The following is a 20834-nucleotide window of genomic DNA, read 5'->3' as shown; positions in this document are numbered from 1 at the left end:
GCTATGATCCTGTTCAATGGCAGATCAGGCTTGAAGGGCTCAATGGCCTGTTTCTGCAATTTTATGTTCATATGTTTGTAGTTATGTAACCTAGAGATACATGTGTAGGTGTTGGTGTTCCTGTATACGACCCTTTCATTTTTAGATTTTTTAGGTTGTTGTAGATTTGGAATGTATTATTGACAGAGCCTTGATGAATTCCTGCATCTTATAGATGATACACATTGCTGTTACTGTGCATCAATGACAGAGGGATTGAATGTGATGGAAAGGAATGCAAGCAAGTCCTGAATGCTTTTAAGATTCTTTAGTGTTGTTGGAAATGCACTCATCCAGGCAAGTGGAAAATGTTTTGTCACACCTGTTACTTGCGTTTTGTAGTTGATGGACAGGCTTTGGAAATCACTAAGTGAGTCACAAGACACACTGTAGAAGCCTGCAAGGCCCTCTGAAGAGCATCCCAACTGAGTATACCCACCCACCCGCTCCCTGTTATCCTATATTTACCGTGGCTAATCCATCTAGCTGGCACATCCTTAGATACCCACATACAATTTAGCATTGGCAATTCTCCTAACCTGCACAGCTTTGGACTGTGGGAAGAAACCAGAGCACCTCGTCGACACTTACACAGACACAAGGAGAATGTGCAAGCTCCACATAGACAGTCGTCCAAGGGCGGAATCGAGCCTGTGCCCCTGGTGCTGTGGTAGCAGTCCTAACCACTGAACCACCATGACACCCCTATTATTTAAAAATGACTTGAACAATATTTATGCCTTTCTCTATAATTTCTAATTATCACCATAAGAACTCAAAATTGAAATTTACCCCCTTTGAATATTTTTGCTATGGTTTAAGATGCTTTATGTGGCTCTCAATTGTTATTCATTAATAGGATGTTATCAACCATTATCAATTTTGCTCCCAGCTAAAAATCGTAAGTTTATTTTTTCTCTGAAAATTTTCTAGTTGCAGTGTACAAAATTTCAAATTCCCTCCTACAGGGGAAAGAAAATTGCAACATTTTCTTTATACATGTAATTTGCAGATGTAAGAACAATGTTATGCACCATATTATTAAAGAAAGGTGCTCTGCTTTCAGAGCAGACTCATGTTTTCCTTTTTACACCGAACATTTACACCAATTTTACATCTCTACCACTCCTTTAACACTATTAGCACTCCTTTTGCCTTTTGCTCTGAACACCTTCAATATGTGTTCCACTCATTGTTTCTCCTCCTCTGTCAACAGCATGAAAACCATTCTTTCCAAGCCCCTTTCAGGCCTGAACAAGATTCATACTTAAAATGTTAACTCTGTTTCTATCTCCACAGCTACTACCAGACCTGCTGAGTAATTGTAGCAATTTCTGTTTTTATTTCAAAATTTTCAGCATCTGCAGTATTTTGTTTTACTTTATTTGCCTTGTTTCTTTTCAGGGAATCAATTTGGTCATCAAAATGGTGACTGTGATCAATACGCATCAGAGCTATCTTCGCATTCCCCGAGTATCTGTTCATCCTGCAGATGATGAGGTGGAACAGATGGAGAATGGACAAAGCAAGTATGGCAAAATTATACAAGTTTAGACTTCATCTTTCATTAGAAATCTAGTCACTTAAGCAAAGTTCCATAATGAAACTCAATAGCGCTACACTATAATAGGTACATACACAAGTTAAAAAAATCAGTTCTTGCTATTTTGAATTGTGTGGTTCTGAAGAAAAATGGATGCCAATTTTTGTCTATTACATGACTTTTGAGCTCTTCTTTGGGTATGATCTATAAATAACAGAAGCTTGCTGCAAACATATATTTTTAACTCTTTATCCGTCTATCTCTCATTTAAAAGATGAAAAATTAAGGAAGAATTCTCCTGTGAAAAAATGCATTTAAGTGAAATGGTGCATCTGCAGGTTAGTTCCATGTACAATTAGCATTGCAGGGCTTTGTGAAATTTAACCTTTTCATCCAGGACAAAACCTTGCCTGCACTTTTCACTGAAGTTATTCATAAAATAGCTTCCGCCACAACTGAGAATTTAGTGGATATTCTATTAAATAGTGGTGGAGATTTCGCCTAAAAGCTCATTTTAAATGTTGATCTGTTTCTTTGAAAACTAAATAGCATACCATGGAACAAGTCCGTGGCATAAATCAAAACGATAGCTGTAGTCTTTAATCTTTATTGTTGTCGATAAAACGTCAAAAATGTATGTACAAACTGTCCATAAGAAATACTGAGGGCAATTGTAAATTCATGGGGGTAGTGGAGGAGGCTGATGATTGGGATGGGGGAGATAAAACTAAAAATGTGGGAACTCCCACACCACCTGAACCCAGCCACATCCTGTTAGAAAAGAAGCAGATCAGTGGAGATGGGTAAGGTTTAATTCATCTGATCTTAGGAAATGGATTGGTCACTAAGATCTGATAAAGAAACTGTATTTTTATCAGAGGTTACATTTTAAACTAAAGTACCTACATCTTGGAAATTCTAACAGGTAAAAGGAAGTGCTTGGTGCTTTTATATAAAAAGCAGAATCAGGAGTAGCAGAAGTGTTTTCCCTGTTCATTAAGTTAAAACTTTGAACTTTGAAAAGGAGTAGGCCATTCACCCCCTTTAGCCTATTCCTGCCATTCAATGAGTTCAGGGCAGATCTGTGACCTATCTCCATACACCTTCTTTTAGTCCATCTCCCTTAATACCTTTATTTAACAAAAAAATGTTTCTATCTTAAATTTAAAATTAACGACTGATCCACATCAACAGCCATTTGTAGAAGGCAGTTCCAAACATCTACCACCCTTTCTATATAGAAGTGCTTCCTAGCATGTCTTCTGAATGGCCTGGCCCTAATTCTCAGACTTGGCTCCCTAGTTCTAGAATCCCCAACCAGTGGAATTAGTTTATCTTTATCTACCTTGTTTTTTCCTGTCAATATCTTGAAGACCTTGATCAGGTCACCATTTAACCTTTTAAATTCTAGAGACAAAAGGACTAATTTGTATAATATCTCCACATAACCTAACTTACCATGTCCATTCTTATAAACCTATACTGCACTCCCTCCAACACCATTATAAGGTAAGGTGTGGCACCCAGATCTGTTCACAGTCCTCGTATCCTCATACTGCAGTCCTCTAGATATAAAGGTCGGCATTTCATTAGCTTTCTTGATTATTTTCTGTACTTGTTTGTGGCATTTTAACGATCTTTGGACCTGAGCCCCCATGTCTCTTTGGACATCCGTATTTAACTTCATATCATCCTAAACATGCCCCATCTACAATTTTTTTTAGTCCAATGTGGATACCCTGAAACTTGCCGACATTGAATTTTATCTGCCACAGTTTTGCCCTTCCACTTACCCTATCAATATTTCTTTGTTATTTTATACTACCGTCTACACTGTCTACAATGCCACCTAACTTTTTGTGTTACCAGCAAATATGGATATATGACTTTCTATGCCATTATGCTGTGATAGTATATCCCTGCACTATGATTGTTTCACTTAACAATGACCTTTTCACATCCCATTCTCATCCCTGTGATGTCAGAATGAAATGGAGAATGTCAGAACGTTTGTTCACTGATTATCTGTGATCAATCTTGGCTGTTAGATGGTCAACCTATTAAAAAATTGGAAAATAAGTCCTGTGATTAATTTTGTTAGGACCCATAAAAGACTTACTTTCAGGATACTCTTCCCCACTGCTCTTTTCGTGGCTCTGAAAGTCCAAAGTTTTCGCAAGAATGTTATTTTTTTTGATGTACTGTGTAGCCATCTCACACACTCTCCTATGAATGGTTTACCACAATTAGGTTTAACTATTAGATCTGGGTACAGTAGTTGACACACAATTCAAATAAGGAGTCAGATTTTCAGTTCCTAGGAGATTTAGTTTGTTTATGGAAACTGATGACTAACCATGAGCATGTACAAGGGTTGAGATAAAGCTTGAGACTTATCAGGCAGTTGTTTAAACTACTAGGTGCAGGACTTTGCGTTTAAATTCATTATTGGTCTAATGTGTATATCTGGCTATTGTACCTTGGCTACAGATCTTCATTTATATCCTTAATGCATTCAAGCTTTACTTTATTATTTTGGTGTGGGCTCTCCAATATTCGTACATACTGATTATAGGTTGTTTCAGATCAGCTTTCTCAAAAGATGATTCTCAATTAGCCACTTCTAAAATTTGTTTTACATTAACTTTATTTCTAACCATTTTGCTATCATTAGGACCCAGACCCATGTTGATGACAGGGCAATGTCCAACATTAACAACAGCAATAACAATGATGAGTAAGTATAGAGTTGAATTTCTGAAACAAAGTATTTGCTATTGTTCACTTGGTACAGTCCAAGAAAATACGTCACTGTTAAACATAGTTCTTTCACTCTATGCTGAAAGTCTGACTTAAAACTTGATATAACCGCTACACTGATATTTCAGTTCAGTACCTACATAGGAATAGGAATAGGCATTCAGTCCCTTGAACCTGTTGCACCATTCAAAGAGATCATGGCTGATGTGTGCCCCAATGTCATGTACTTGCCTATGGCCCATATCTCTTAATACCTTTTGTTTGTCAAAATTAATCTGTCTCCGATTTAAAATTAATAACTGATACAGAATCCACTGTCTTTTGTTGAAGAGAGTTCCAAACCTCAACCACATTTTATGTGTAGAATAACACAATCACCCCTTTCAGGTGAACATGAAGCATTGTATGGCCTTAATCAAAATCAAAAGAACAGCAGATGCTACGAATCAGGAACAAAAACAGAAATTTTTGGAAAAGCTCCACAGGTCTGTGAAGAGAAATCAGAATTAATATTTTTGGGTTGAGTGACCCTTCCTCAAAACCCTGTGAGAAAGGGTCACTCAACCTAAAATGTTAACTCTGACATCTCTCCAGAGATGATGCCAGACCTGCTGAGCTTTTCCAGCAATTTTTGTTTTTGTATAATATAGCCTTGTTTACAGAACAGCAGAAAAGCTTTCTCTTGTGTCCTGGCTGATACTTATTCCCCAACCTATAAGAAATGAACCATTAGTTTTTCATGACTCATTTTGGGAGCTGGTACGCTCAAATTGATTTTACAGTGGTGACTACAACTTAATTATTTAATTGGTTATAAAAAATGTAGAGATGTCCTGAATTGGTGAAACTATATCAGTGCAAGTCTTTCTGACAAATTTCAGATAATGTGAAAATTAAGTAAAAATAGTGAGGTACATTGCAGTTTAATATTCTATTTCTTTGCAAACCTGGGCACAAATACAGCATTAGATGTAATTTTAAATTAAATTCTGACTGGCTGAATAATAAAAAAAATCTTTCTTAGAGAGAAAGAGGCAAAGAAAGAATCCAAAAAGAGCAAAAAAGAGAAAAAGGGGTAAGCAGAAAAGATTTCTTTTTAACACACTTTTTAAGAAACACAATCATTTTGTTCTTTCTTGCATAAGTGCTTAATCTCAATCCTTTTGACAGTAAATCTGGCGGCAAAAAAGAAAAGAAAAAGGACAAGGAAAAGAAAAGAGGTAAAGATAATAAGGAAAAGGATGAAGAAAAACATAAGGATGAGAAGGAAAGTGATGAGACAGATGACAAGCAAGATATTAAGAAAATGTAAGTATGTCAAGCTTTTAGTTTACTAAAGTGTGTCAGTAACAGTTTGAATGCTATTTGGCAGCTTAGTCTGGTTGATTCCAGAAATATTTAAAAATGGCAGAGAGTGTCCAGATGCGGAAACTGTGCCCCTATTTCTGATAGATGCTGTTTTTACAGCCAGGAGGAGTGTGAATCACATGGCAATAAAACAGTCCTGAGTTCAAATAGACCCATTTTCATCCTTCCTAGAGTCTTAACCTCCTGTGTCACGTTTATGGCATAGAAGTAATTGTTCATGAAGGGCAAATACGATCCGTATAAATTACAATGAATTGAAGTTATTTTAATCCACAAAGTAAAACAAAGAATTGCGGATGAAAGAAGTCTGATACAAAAACTGACACTGTTGGAGAAACTCAGCAGCTCTGACCACATCTCTGTGGAGAAAGCAGAGTTAATGTTTCAATTCCAGTGAACCTTTTCCAGAAGTGATAGGTACACCCTCTTTTCGAAGTTGCTATTAGTTCTGAAGAAAGGTTACTGGACTTGAAACATCAGCTATGCTTTCTCCCCACAAATGCTACCATACCTGCAGAGATTTTCCAGCAATTTCTGTTTTTATTTTAATGCCCAGCCATTTAAACATGAAAGAAAGGAGACAGTATTCAGTTAGAGTTAACAAAAATTGGCTGCAGGTGTGCTGTGATTACAGCTCAACTGGTGTAACTTTGGGAAAATCTACACCATCTGCTCCCCACAGATAGCTTTATTGTTGGCATTTTCCAATGTCTGTCCAAATCTGAGTTATTTATTATAGGTTAAGTAATAGAAAACCACAAATCTCATTACAGTGACAGGAAGTGAACTCTGAAAGCTAGTGGTGATGGTTAGTGAGCAGAGTAAGTGAAAAGGTGATGGTGGTATGACAGTTGTGAAAAATCTTCTTCCTAAGAGATCCATCCATCTATATGGGGTCAGCACTGAAGTTGCAATTGTAACCAAGACTAAAATGCTCCACCCAAAACTGAAACACTGTAAGTCTCTAATTCTATCTCTTTCGTTTGCTTTTTACTCAAAACTGGCAGCCTGCAAGAAGCTCACAACAGCTCTATTTTCTTTAAAAAAGCAACGCTTTAAAAGTGCTGGAGGGCAACCCCAAACCAAGAAAGAAATCTGGAAAGGTACTGAAAAGGACACAAGAAAAAAAAAATCTTCTGAAGAGGCTTTGTCTGTGTCCATCCTCTATACTCTGATTTCATCTAGTTATATAGTCATAGTCAGAGTCCTACAGCACAGAAGTAGGGCCATCAGCCCAAACTGGTCCATGCTGATCAAACTGTCCCTCCATGCGAACCCCATTTCCTGCACTTGGCTCATATCTTTCTAAACCTTTCCTATCCATGTATTGATGTTTTTTGTGTACCCGCCTCAATCACTTCTGCTGGCAGCTCATTCCATAAGCGTACCAGCCTCAGTGTAAATGAGAGTCAATTCCATTGTCTTCCTTTCATGAATTGGTGTGAGAATAAAATAAAGCTGTTTATGATATCATCAGCGCTTCTTTTTCATTGTGAATGCCACTTACAAGCAGAAGTCTGCAATATTTAAAGAGGCATCAACGTTTAATAAGTAGAGCTAATAGCAAATAGTAAACAGGGTAAGTACTGCATAGCAATACAAATTATTACGCTAGCATTGTAGAGATCATAACACTGCAAAAGAAAGATACAAAGCAAATATCTCATGTGGACAGGAAGCCTAGTAACATGCTGTAACACTTAAACCTCCAAGGCTTATGGTCAGGTAGACTCTATTACATACCACGTGACCCCTTTCAACTGCCCTGCAACTTCTGGCTATAGTTCCATAACAGTAATCACATACAGCAAATAATATAATCCTAAAACTTGGTAAGTTTACAAACCTCACAATTGTAACAAAACAACAATACAGAATGATTTGCATGCTAAAAAGAAGTAGCACACAGCAGACAAAGTTAAGTAATTCCACCAGCAACGGATTAGATCAAAATTGTGCAAAATTGACAAATCCAGTTGCGAATGGTGGTACATAATTATGGAACAAACAGGAAGAGGACGTTTTACAAATCTACTCAGTACTGGAGGAATCAAGCACATCAATTCAGAAGTCAGCAATGGCTATGGGACCTGACAGCATCTGGCAATAGTACTGAAAGTTTGTGTTCCAGATCCAGCTGCATCTTTAGCCAAGCTATTCTACTAAGTTTAAGATAACAAAGTGTGTAGCTCTCTGATGAAGGGTCTAGGCCCGAAACATCAGCTTTTGTGCTCCTGAGATGCTGCTGGGCCTGCTGTGTTAATCCAGCTTCACACTTTGTTATCTTGGATTCTCCAGCATCTGCAGTTCCCATTATCTCATTCTACTAAATTTACAATGCCTTCATCTATTTGACTGTGTGGAAGATTGTGCAGATACATCCTGCCTGCAAAAAGCAGGAAAAGTCCAATCTGGGCAATGAAAATTGAATCAGTCTGCTCATGTTCAATAGCATAATGATGGAAGGGGTCCTTGTCAAAGATATCAAGCAGTACCGAGGCAGCAAGACACTGCTCACCAATGCTCAGTTTAGGTTCAATTAGATTACTCTGCTTCTGACCTTGTTATAGTTATGAACAAAAGAGGTGAATTCAAGATGGGAGGTTGAGAGTGACTAATCTTCCTTGCATCCTAAGGTCAGAGTGGGAATTTGCACTGATGATTGCAAAATGTTTAGCCACATTTATGACTCCTCCGATACCGAAGCAGTCCAATGTTCATGAGCAGCAAGACCTGGACAACCTTCAGGCTTGGGCCAATAAGTGTTAAGTAGCATTAATAACAAGTTCTAGGCAATGGCCATCTTCAACATGAGTGAAATTATTTGCCCTGGACATTCTATGGCATTACCACCACCAAGGGGCAGCACAGTGGCTCAGTGGTTAGCACTGCAGCCTCACAGTGCCAGGGACCTGGGCTCAATTCCAGCCTCGGGCGACTGTCTGTGTGGAGTTTGCACGTTCTTCCCGTGTCTGCGTGGGTTTCCTCTGGGTGCTCCGGTTTCCTCCCACCGTCCAAAGATGTGCAGGCTAGGTGGATCGGCCAGGCTAAATTGCCCGTAGTGTTCAGGGATGTGTGGATTATGGGGGATGGGTCTGAGTGCGATGCTCCAAGGGGCGGTGTGGACTTGTTGGGCTGAAGGGCCTGTTTCCACACTGTAGAGAATCTAATCTATCTCTGAATGCTACAGCCTCAAAATCCTGGGAGGTATTATTGACCAGAAACTGAGCTGGGCCAGCCATATACCAAATATTTTCATGCTAAAATCAGTTTTCTAATATAAGATTAATTTGATTATTGAACCAAACAACTCCCTGTGTGCTAATTTCTGATTCTATCAACAAATGATGTTGCACCAAGGCAAGCAAGTAGGGGATAAGTATAGAGAGTTTGCATATTTTTGGCTGAAAGACAAGGGTTAACCTTTATATTAAACAAAAACAACTTTTTTGGCCAAATTTCAGGGTCTACCTTTTACACAAGATTGACAATTATTTACTAAATAATACAGCTCAAGAGAGCAAGTCAGAGGTGGAAATTCTGCTGTGAGTAAGTCTTGACATGAGCTACCAGATTCAAGAGCAGAGATTAGTTAATTTCAGCTTCTTCCAAGTACTCTCTACCCCTGACCCTCCACACTTTCATTCTCGAACATGAAAGCAGTCCATTAAATCCCTCAGGCAGTACCTTCTGCTTCGGTTTCTGCCCCCACTGCCACCTCCCTACCTCTAGGTTACCTTACCCACAAGTCAGCCCCTAATTATTCAGAACTGATCAGGACTTTCTGGCACCTTATTGCCTGTACAGGTAATTCTCCTGTAACGCGATAGTTGCATTCTTGCTTGACCTTGTGCTATAGAAAATCGCCATGGAATGTTGCATTATAGGGAAATCACTATACCTGTACTGCAGAAAGTTCACAGTTATCCAGACAGCATCCACTATTCATCAATTGCATTACAGCCAATGCATGCTAACGAAACACGCATTATAGCAGAAATACCTGTAATTCTGCTGCATATGAATAATTAACATTCCTTTTCTACTTTCGCCTGCTGGTTACTCTGAAATAAAAAATACATTTGACAAACCATTTATTTTTCCGCCATTTCTTTAAACAATAAATAATTTTCTGTGCTAAAAATAGTTTAAAAAATTGAATTCACCAATGAACCAAAAAACAATCTACGTTTTTGTAACATATATCAAATCAGGCTTTTTAAATGATTATTATCATGAATACAAAGTATAATGCATTGATAACTACAGGTAGTTCTGCTATAATGCACTTCGTTAATACAAATTGGCTGTAATGCAATTGATGAATGTGGACACTATTTGGATAACACAAACTTTCTGCTGTCCAGGTATAGCGACTTCCCTATAATTGGATTTTCTATGGCAATTTTCCACAGCACAATTTTCTATAGCGTGAGGTCACACAAGAATGCAACTGTTGCACTATAGGAGTATATCAAAACTGAGAAGTACAAACTTTGAAAAGAAAATCATAAATTTGCTCTTTCCACAAAAGTAATTTTCTTCACACTAGTAAATTTGACGATACCCAGTTAATAAGAATCTCTCTTAGACTTTGAATGTATAAGTGATCAGGGAATAAAAACTGTCCATTGATCTAGGATACAAATAGTTGTCACTTGAGAGTGCTTTCATCACATTTTTTAAGCCAATATCATGTTTGAAATAACTCCACAGAGGCCAGTTTCCGATCACCAGGTCACGCTTTATTTACATGCGAACAGCACATGGACTCTGACCAGCTAACTCACAGCCAGTTGCTAGAGAGAGAAAAATCTCTGAGACTTCTGTTTATATCTGTCAGCCAGGGCTTCCTGATCGGCTCAGGTTAACTGCCACAATTAGGGATCTCACATTCAATGAGAACCACCTGACCCTTGTTCTAATCACTGCAATGTTCAATAGTTTTTCTCTTTCAAAGTCACATTTTTTAATAGTCATGTATGTTAACTTTTTATATTCATCCATGGATGTGCATGCTGCTGACTAGACCAGCATTTATTACCCATCCCACAATTGCCTGGATGGCAGTTAAGAGTCAACTACATTGCTGTCAGTTTGGAGTCATATGTAGACCAGACAGGTAAGGACTGGAGATTCCCTTCCCTGAAGGATATCATTGAATGAGATGGTTTTTGTTTTATGACAATTGACAGTGGTTGCTGTTATGCTACATTTTATTTCCACGTTTTCATTAAATTTTAAAATTCATCATTTACCATGGTGGGATTCAAACCCACACACCCAGAATATTAGATTCAGGTTCAGGATTGCTAGTCTAATGATATTACTACAATGTATTACCTTCCCAAACGGTGTATAAAGTACTGACATAATCATTTTTCTTTCTGTTCTCTACACTTTACATTTAGGCTGATGAATATGATTCCCACGCTTCCCATTCTTGACCCAGCAGGAAACATGTACTACAACTGGCTCCTGATAATTACAATGCCTGTGATGTACAACTGGACAATGATCATTGCCAGGTAGGATGAGATGAGAACAACACTGACAAATAACACAGTATAAAGTTATATTGACATTGTGAGGTTTTTAGTGAAGAGTGTAAAATTCTCAATACATTTAATCATATTAAATCAGTCTCAATACTGTGGAAAGTGACAAGTGTATACTGGCATAAGAAGGTAAAATGGAGCATTAGTTATCCCTAGGATATTGTCAGGAACCCTTTAGTAGCTGAATCACGGCAGAATTATCATATGTCATGACCTTTGACCTTAAATAATATAGAACATTTTGTGAGTTCTTTAAAATTCTTATGAAATCTGTAATTGCTTTTAACACTTAATGTGGAAGCAGTACCAACTAAAAGGAAGGTTTGATACCATAGCACAGGCAGACAGAAGAACAGGCAAAGAAGTTTCTGCTGTAAAGGAGAGATGCAAGGAAATAATCAGTTCACAGATGCAAACACAAAGAGAAAGCGGAAATGGAAAGCGGAACGTGTAAAGCCCACTTTTCCTGTTTTGCAGAAAAGGAGAAAAGAGCTTTTGGAGGCACTGTCAGCTGGTTTTAGAAAAAAGGCCTAAAACCAGGATAGCTGAGAGACGCGAAACAGGTGTGTAGCTGCCCAGAAATCACCAAATCATGATCCACAGTGTGATGGATTTTGTTGAAAAGGAACTCTGAAATCTAGCCCATTAGGATTGTTGCAGTGAGGATTCATAGAAGTGTGCCTTGTTGATGATAATCGTGGCTGTGAAACTCACAAGTGAAAGCTGCTGATGGATCAGGCTTCTGTTCTACACTGTAAATAAAAAAAAGTGTACTGTCAAACAGTTTAGCTACCTGGTGTCACTGTAAGCGAGAGTAATGCTGATGCTTGTGGTTATGTAAGGTTATCAATTACTTAAAGAGAAATTTATATTTTTATTTAAAATATCATTTGCCTGTTAACTCATTCATTCTGGACTGGTTTTGATTCACACTAAGATAAATATTACTAAAGGTGGTCTCTTGTTGGCAATTCCTGTACTTTTGGGTCATCTGGTAAATTTGTTTATTTTAGTTTAAAGCAAATCATAATAATCTAGAAATTGATGGTCTTAACATTGTGACCATAGGTAATGTATGGCTTATTGAAAGTCAAAAAGTAGACGTTAAAGGACTGTAAACCTCAATTTAAGTAGCATCTACTCTTGATCATCAGTAAAGTGATGGAAGATGTCATCAACAGTTCTATCAAGCAGCACCTGCTCAGCAATAACCTGCTCAGTGATGCTCAGTTTGGGTTCTGTCAGGGTCACTTGGCTCCTGACCTCATTAGAGTCTTGGTTCAAACATGGACAAAAGAGCTGAATTCTAGAGATAATGGGAACTGTGGATGCTGGAGAATCCAAGATGACAAAGTGTGAAGCTGGATGAACACAGCAGGCCAAGCAGCATCTCAGGAGCACAAAAGCTGACATTTCGAGCCTAGACCTTTCTGACGAAGGGTCTAGGCCCGAAATGTCAGCTTTTTTGCTCCTAAGATGCTGCTTGGCCTGCAGTGGTTAGAATCATACCTGACACATAGGAAGATGGCCATGGTTGTCGGACGTCAATCATCTCAGCTCCAGGACATCTCTGCAGGAGTTCCTCAGGGTAGTGTCCTGGGCCCAACCATCTTCACCTGCTTCTTCAATGACCTTCCCTCCATCATAAGGTCAGAAGTGGCGATGTGCAATCATCGATGAACAATGTTCAGCACCATTCGTGACTCCTCAGATACTGAAGCAGTCCATGTTCACATGCAACAAGATCTGGACAGGATCCAGGCTTGGGCTGTCAAGCAACAAGTGACGTTAGTGCCACACAAATGCCAGGCTATGACCATCACCAACAAGAGACAATCTACCCACCATTCCTTGGCATTCAATGGTGTTACTATCACTGAATCCCCTACTATCAACATTCTGAGGGTTACCATTGACCAGAAACTCAACTGGACTTACCACATTAACACAGTGGCTACAAGAGCAGGCCAGAAGCTGGGAATACTGCGGCAAGTAACTCATCTCCTGACTCCTCAAAGCCATCCACCATTGGCAATGCACAAGTCAGGAGGGTGATGGAATACTCCCCGCTTGCAGCCCCAACAACATTCAAGAAGCTTGACACCACCCAGGACAAAGCAGCTCACTTAATTGGTACGACACCCACAAGCATCTACTCCCTCCACCGCAACGCTCAGTAGCAGCAGTGTGTACTATCTACAAGATACACAGCAGAAATTCACCAAAGATCCTCAGACAGCACCTTCCAAACCCACAACCATTTCCACCTAGAAAGGCAAGGGCGACTTATATATGGGAACATCACCACCTTCAAGTTCCCCTCCAAGCCACTCCCCCTTCTGACTTGGAAATATATCACCGTTCCTTCACTGTTGCCAAAATCCTGGTCAAAATCCAGGAATTCCCTCCCTAATAGCATTGTCAATCAACCTACAGCAGGTGGACAGCAGCAGTTCAAGAACGTAGCTCACCACCACCCTTTCAAGGGGCAACTAGGGATGGGCAAGAAATGCTGGCCAGCTAGCAACGCACACATCCCATTAAAATGAATAGAAAATTTGTTTAAAAAGAAATGAACATATAAATATTTCTTTAACTATTAGTTAGTGTATATCTCTGTTCCTCTTAGTGTCTTCTTTAACAATTCACTTGGAGCAAGGTAAATTATTGTTGAGTAATTGGTCAGATCTTGTATTTCTTGAGGGAAACTTTAATTATGTTATGTGTTGGGATGCCATCTGTAATGTTGAAGTATGTATTATTTACGATAAATGGGTATAAAGTGTTATAAATAAAATAAATGGAATAGATACTTTTGTTATTGTGTCACAAAGCATTGAGATGTGAGTTTGTACCTTTGATCTGCGATATTGTTAGTTATTAACCACAGTCAAAATATGTTTACATCAAGCAAGAGAATCACCCAGATTGTTTCCACACACTTCACTCAGAGTTGGTCAATACCTGGCAATAGTGGATTACTTTCTCAGCCTGGAATGATGGATTGGACAGGAAAAATTAAAAGCAGATAGAAGAAAGGTGTTGAAAAATAAATAGAACAGCATCAACTACAGGTTACATTTCTTCACAATTCCCTACATGCCAAAAAAAATCATCATAACCGTGGAGAAAGTGAAAGGAAGGGGAAACAGAGAGACTAAGCTGTATTCTGAAAACTCACCCAAGGAGACAATTGACTCTGAAGAGGGATTAGACATTTGGGGAGGTACTTCCAAAGGACACAGCATAATAATTGAAAAGGATCCCACCAATTAAGGGAATCAAGAGAGTATGGCTGATGGGGATCACTGAAGCTGGGGCTAAAGTCCGCAGGGAGATTTCAAAATGAGAATGAGGTTGTCAAAACGGCAAGGTAGCTAGTGAATTTTGACCACAATAGGATTGATGAGATTTAAGAATTTGGTGCGGATGTAAGATTTTGTTAGGGCAGGTATAGACAATGGATAACAGACATTTGAGGCCAGAGATAATGGGAACTGCAGATTCTAGAGAATCTGAGATAACAAAGTGTGGAGCTGGATGAACACAGCAGGCCAAGCAGCATCTCAGGAGCACAAAAGCTGACATTTTGGGCACAGACCCTTCAGAAAGGGAGAGGGGGAAATAAATAGGGATGGGATGAGGTTGGTAGGAAATGGAGGTGCGGCTTGAGGTGGGAGGAGGGGATAGGTGACAGGAAGAACAGGGGTGGTTTTGGGATGCAGTGGGGGGAGGGGAGATTTTGAATTTGAACCATTCAGCTTCAAAATCATAAAGCAGTACTTCCCAACATTTTTTTCACTGTTATGACCCCATTTTAATACCTCAGATGCTTTGTCACATCAGGAATTGGCAGCTGTTCTTTAGCTATTGAGTAGTTTGTGGCTGGCATGGGGGCGAGGGTTTGGGATGGTGCTAGTTTAGCTCCTGTGCTGGAGAGGGGTGAGATGTTCAGCATACAGAATAATTTATATTCCTCGTGCTGACTTAGGCAGCTGTCTGGATCAAAATGTTTGTGGCTTGGCCAGACCTCCTTTGTAGAATTGTCTCAGCTAGATCCTTCCAGACTCTGTTAGGTGAACACTGTTTGAGTGATAGTTTCCTCTCAGCATTAGAGGATGCCTTTAGTTTTTGCAACTATATTGAAGTTCAAATTCAACTGTGTTTTCTGCAATGTCTGTATGGAACTGTGAGACCTTCGTATTTACTTATAGACATGGTGATCAATACCTCAATGCCACTTTGCTACAGAATCTACATATCTATTGATGTAACTAGTTTCTAGAAATCCACTGTGTTCTGTTTTGAGATTGTTCAGTGGTGAAGCTTTCACAGTCCATTGGGGGAGAGAATCCCAAATATTCACCACCATCTGACTGAAGAAATTCCTCTTAATTTCAGTCTTAAAGCCTTCCATCCCTTGACCTGTCCGTCCTCCCCGGACTGACCTATCCCTTCCCTATCTCCCCACCTATAGTCACCTCTACAGGCTCCATCCCCGCCCCTTTAACTTGTTTTTCACCTGTCCACCTATTTTCTCCTCTATCCATCTTCAATCCGCCTCCCCCTCACTCCCTATTTATTTCAGAACCCTCTCCCCATCCCCTTTTTCTGATGAATGGTCTAGGCCCAAAATGTCAGCTTTTGTGCTCCTTTGTCCTGGGGTTATATCCCCTGGTTTTAGACTCACTAACTGGGGAAAACAAATTATCTACGTCGTCCCCACCATGCCTTGTACAAATTTTGCAAGTTTCAATGAAGTCACTCCTCATTCATTGAATCTCTGGAGAACACAGATAGAGTTGCCTTAATCACTCCTCATAGCAAAATCCTACCAACACAGGATTATTCTGGTGAACCTCTGTATACTTGCTCAATGACAAAAATATCCCTCCTTACATGAGGGGAACAAAACTGTACACAATACTGCAGGTGAGATTTCACCAATGCGCTATATAACTGCAGTAAGACATCTTTATTCCTGCAATCAAATTGCCTTGTGGTGAAGACTAACATGTCCCTTGCCTTTATAATTGTTTGCTGCACCCACATGTTAACTTTAAGTGATTCATGAACAAGGACACCAAATTCTCTTCAAACACTCATACTTCCCAAACTCTCACCTTTTAAGAACTATTCTGCCTGTCAATAATTTTTCCTACCAAAATTAATGACCTCACATTCAAATACTGGGGAAAATAGACAGTTCGTTGAAGTTTTTCAACTAGCATTCATTGGGGAAAAAGCACAAGAATTTCCTTTCTAAGGGAAATGCTGATTGGTTGCCAAATAGACTCTGATTTTAGAGGTGTTGCCATGGAAATGCATTCATGAATGGTGATTGACAGGCAACTATTAGGTTTTGTTTAAATTTTAGTACAAGCCAAAAGCTGACTGTTCACTGTCAATTATCATTCATGGGTACATTCTCCATGGCAATATCTGTACAAGTTTGAGCCTGCTAGTTAATTAATCAGGATTCTCCTCTCATACAGTATAATGTGAGTTTCCACTGGAATTGATAGTCATGTAAATGGTCCCGATGAATGTAAGACAAGGCAAGGCGATGGTCTAGTGCTCTTATCGGTAGACTGTTAATCTAGAGTCTCAGGTAGTGTTCTGGGGACATGGGTTTGAATTCTATCACGGCAGACGGTGGTCTGGCCTACATGTGACTCCAGACCCACAGTAATGTGAGTGACACTTAACCACCCTCTCGGCAATTAGGGACTCATAATAAATGTTGGCCTGGCCAGTGACAACCACATCCTGTTAATGAATTCAAAAAAACCTCTGGCAAAATAGTTTTTTCTCAGCAATTCTTAAGTTCTGTGATACCAAATAACTTCTCAGTATTCTGTCATGTTCTAGCCCATTCACTTTGAATATCCAGGTCCTCTTGAAGCCTCCTTGCATCCTTCTCATATCTTACATTTCTAACAGAAAATTCATAAATATTATAATTGGTCCCACATCCAAATCATTTGTAAAGATTGTGAACAGCTGTGAACCTAGCACTACTTTTTGCAGTATCCCTCTAATAATAGCATGATATTCTGAGAATGATCCATTTATTATTACTCTGCTTTATTTCTGTTAATAAATTTTGAATCTGTACTAATGTAGTTTCCCCATGCACAAATTTTCTTTACTAGCTTCCTGTATGAGACTTCATTAACACCTTTCTAAAAAATCTAAATACGCCACATCCACTGGTTCTCCTTTATCAATGCTACAAGATAATATCTCAAAATTCTTCAACTGGTTTTTCAAACACAATTCTGTTTCATAAACTCATATTGACTCTGCCTAATTTTGTCATTCTTTCCTACTGTACAGCTGTAACATTCTTTACAATAGATTCTGACATTTCTCCACTACTGACATCAAACTAACAGGTCTATAGTTCTTCATTCACCTTCTTCCTCACTTCCTAAATAGTTTAGTTACATTTACTACTTTCCAGTAAAGTGGAATCTTTCCAGAGCCCATAGCATTTTAAAAAATAACCACCAATGTATCTATTATTTCTTTAGCTGCCTTCTTCTCCACATATAATGAACTTATATTTCTCCTAGCCAATTGTTTCTTTTTCTCGTATGTAAAGAATCTTCCATAGTCTTCCTTATGGTCCTCACTCCTTTAAATTCACATTCCCTTTCTTGGGCAGCTTCTTTGTCCACCTGTGTTGGGTTCTAAATTATTTCCAAATCTAAGCTTACCTTTTGTTCTGACAAAAGCCAAATCCTTTGATTGCAATCTTTCACTTCTTTCATTAACCATGACTGATTTATCGTCCACTTTGGGTGTTTGTGCTTCAGAGGAAAGTATATCTGTTCGAAACCATATTGTATTTCTCTACATACTCGCTTTTGCCAAGCTACTATCATGGCTTATAGTGTGTTTTGCCAATCCGTTACCTTCATAATTTCCTTCAGGTCTAAAGATCCTAATTTCAGAATGAGCTATATCACACTCAAACTTAATTGCAAACTTCTATCACTTTACAGTCTCACTATTTCCTAAAAACTCTGTTATAGTAAGGTTATCAATTAACCCTTCTTATTACACAACAATCTGATATAAATAACTCCCAAAACAACTCAATCTCCAGTTCCTCAAGGTACAGCTACAGAAATTCACGTCATACACACTAAAGGGTATGAGCTGTTTTTCCTCCTTCTGTGCTGTAAAAGACTGTATTAAAGCCAATAGCATAGTTAATGTATGGTCATGTATAATTCTACCCAGGCTGAGATTACAACAAGGAACTAGAAAGTTACCCTAATCTCAGAATAGTTCATAAATGTTTGTTTCACGAAAATCATTGCTGATCCCCAGACGTGTGATGATAATTCATTGAAACACCTTAAATACCTTGGTAGAAAATGTTAAATTTAATTGAATGAATGCTAAGGTATTTTTGTTTTATTTTCATTTCTTTTCTCTTTTAGAGCGTGCTTTGAAGAACTTCAGTCTGATTACTTGAGTACATGGTTCATCCTTGATTATGTATGTGATGTTATTTACATTATTGACATGTATTTAAGGACAAAAACAGGTAAGTGTACTTATTATTATTTTGTCAAAGGGTTTTGAGGTTATTTGCCATATATGTGAGAGTCGATTTTATACTTCTTTGCTGAATTGTAACAAGCAGCAATGCAAAATTCACAGTGCTGTGTCATTTTTTTTGGCACCAACTCCAAATCAACTCTTGGGCAGGTTTTCTTAGACATTGTTTTGTCCAATGAGAATGGGTTAATTCATAATCTTGTTGTGAAAATTCCTTAAGGGAAATATGACCATAATGTGATAGAATTCTTCATTGGTGCAGAGAGTGAAATAGTTCAATCCAAAACTAGGATCTTAAATATCACCAAAGAAACTATGAAGGCAGGAAGGTTGAGTTGACTGCAATAGATAATATATAAAAGGCTTGATAGTTCACAATATTGAAGGACTGGATGCATCCATTACAAAACTATATATTTCTTTTGGCTGAAAGAATACAATGGGAATGGTGGCTCAACCATGACTAGCAATGATGTGGAGGTGCCGTTGTTGGGCTGGGGTGGACAAAGTGGACACACGGCACCAGGTTATAGCCTAACAGGTTTATTTGAAAACACAAGCTGTGCTAACGCCTGAAGAAGGAGTATAACTCTGAAAACTTGTGTTTTCAAATAAACCTGTTGGACTGTAACCTGGTGTCGTGTGATTTCTAACCATGACAAGCAATAAAATTGAGGATAATATTACATCCAAAGATATGTCATATAAAGTTGTTCAGAATATAGCAGGCCAGAGCAATGGAAGGAGCTTAGAATCCAGGAAAGAAAGACCAAGAAGCTGATTAAGAGGGAAAGATATAACAGAGTAAAGGAAAATAAAAGTGGACTGTAAGAGCTTCTACACGTATGTGAAAAGAAAATGATTAGTGAAGATAGACCTAGGCCTTGACAGACTAAAAAGGCATAATTGTCAGTGGAGAACAAGGAAATTTCAGAGCTATTAAGCAAGTACTTTTTAATTCTGCTTCACAGAAGAAGATACCATAAACCTCTGAGAAGTGTTGGAAGCAAAGTTCTGTTGGAAAGTGGGAATTAAAGGATATTGCTATAACTGGGAAAAAAGCTTATGAAGAAATTAGTGGAACTCGAAGCTGATAAATCCCCAGGGCCTGAATTTTCACTCCAGGGTACAAAAAGAGGTGATCATGGAAAGGTGGATATACTAGTTGACATCTTCCAAAATTCGGTAGATTCTGGGACAGTCCCAGCAAATTGGAAGGTAGCAAATTTAACCCCACCATTTAAATATGGAGGGAGGAGAAAACTGAGAACTACAGGCTTGTTAACCTAACACAGTAGTAGGGAGAAAGCTGAAGTAAATTATAGAAGATGTGATAACAGGACACTTAAGACATACTAACAGTATTACACAACGTCACATGGATTTATGAAAAAGAAATTGTGTTTAGCATTAACGAGTTTTTTGAAGACGTAATTCGGACAGATGAGATGGTGATCTGATCCAGGATAGTGGTGCCGACAAGTTAGGTAGTGTTCAGGATCCTGAGCCCATCCGTTCCAGACTGGCCACCTCATTCCTTGCTTTCAGTACCTTTTACATCACCTTTCTTTCTTTCTTTCCTTTTTCTTAATCCTCTACCTGTCAACGTTGGCACAGAAGGTGACATCGTGGAATAGGGCAGCCGGAGTGCGACTCTTGGTGAGGCAGTGGCGGCCTAGCCTGGCAGCAGAGCCAGGGACTCTTGGTTGTGGTAGGCCCGGAGCCGGGGATTCCTGGTGAACAGTCAGGCAGTGGCAGCAGCTCCTGGTTGTGGTAGGTCCAGGGCAGGGACTCCTAGTTATCCGCCTGGTGGCAGTGGCGGACCCTGATTGTGGTAGCTGGTTCTCAGAGCTGGATCTCCTGGTTATTGGTGAGACAGCAGCAACAGTGGAGCCGGGAGCACCTGACTATGGGGTAAGTTTGGATCCAGCATGCAATCTGGCATCAGCAACTATGTAGACAAGGTGGGCCCTGCAGCAAAGAGTTGGTGC

General features: G+C 39.0%; 1 protein-coding gene across 4 annotated transcripts in view; it reads left to right on the top strand.

Annotated features, from left to right (window-relative positions):
* Positions 1-20834, top strand: part of cnga1b (cyclic nucleotide gated channel subunit alpha 1b) — a 50633-nt gene that overhangs the window by 22290 nt on the left and 7509 nt on the right. For 3 of the 4 annotated variants that reach the window (XM_059647667.1, XM_048555116.2, XM_048555025.2), the window contains 6 exons: positions 1444-1568; positions 4257-4319; positions 5367-5417; positions 5513-5650; positions 11122-11238; positions 18723-18829. In XM_059647667.1, coding sequence (XP_059503650.1) covers positions 1465-1568; positions 4257-4319; positions 5367-5417; positions 5513-5650; positions 11122-11238; positions 18723-18829 — 580 coding nt within the window. In that variant the 5' untranslated portion in view covers positions 1444-1464. Of the gene's footprint in view, positions 1-1443; positions 1569-4256; positions 4320-5366; positions 5418-5512; positions 5651-10524; positions 10833-11121; positions 11239-18722; positions 18830-20834 lie in introns of those variants that run through there. The other variant, XM_048555202.2, reaches the window with a different exon arrangement.

This window comes from Stegostoma tigrinum, chromosome 1, assembly GCF_030684315.1.
Source record: "Stegostoma tigrinum isolate sSteTig4 chromosome 1, sSteTig4.hap1, whole genome shotgun sequence".
NCBI lineage: Eukaryota > Metazoa > Chordata > Chondrichthyes > Orectolobiformes > Stegostomatidae > Stegostoma > Stegostoma tigrinum.
The sequence above is the reverse complement of the archived record's forward strand: the minus strand, read 5'-3'. Positions and strand labels throughout refer to the sequence as shown.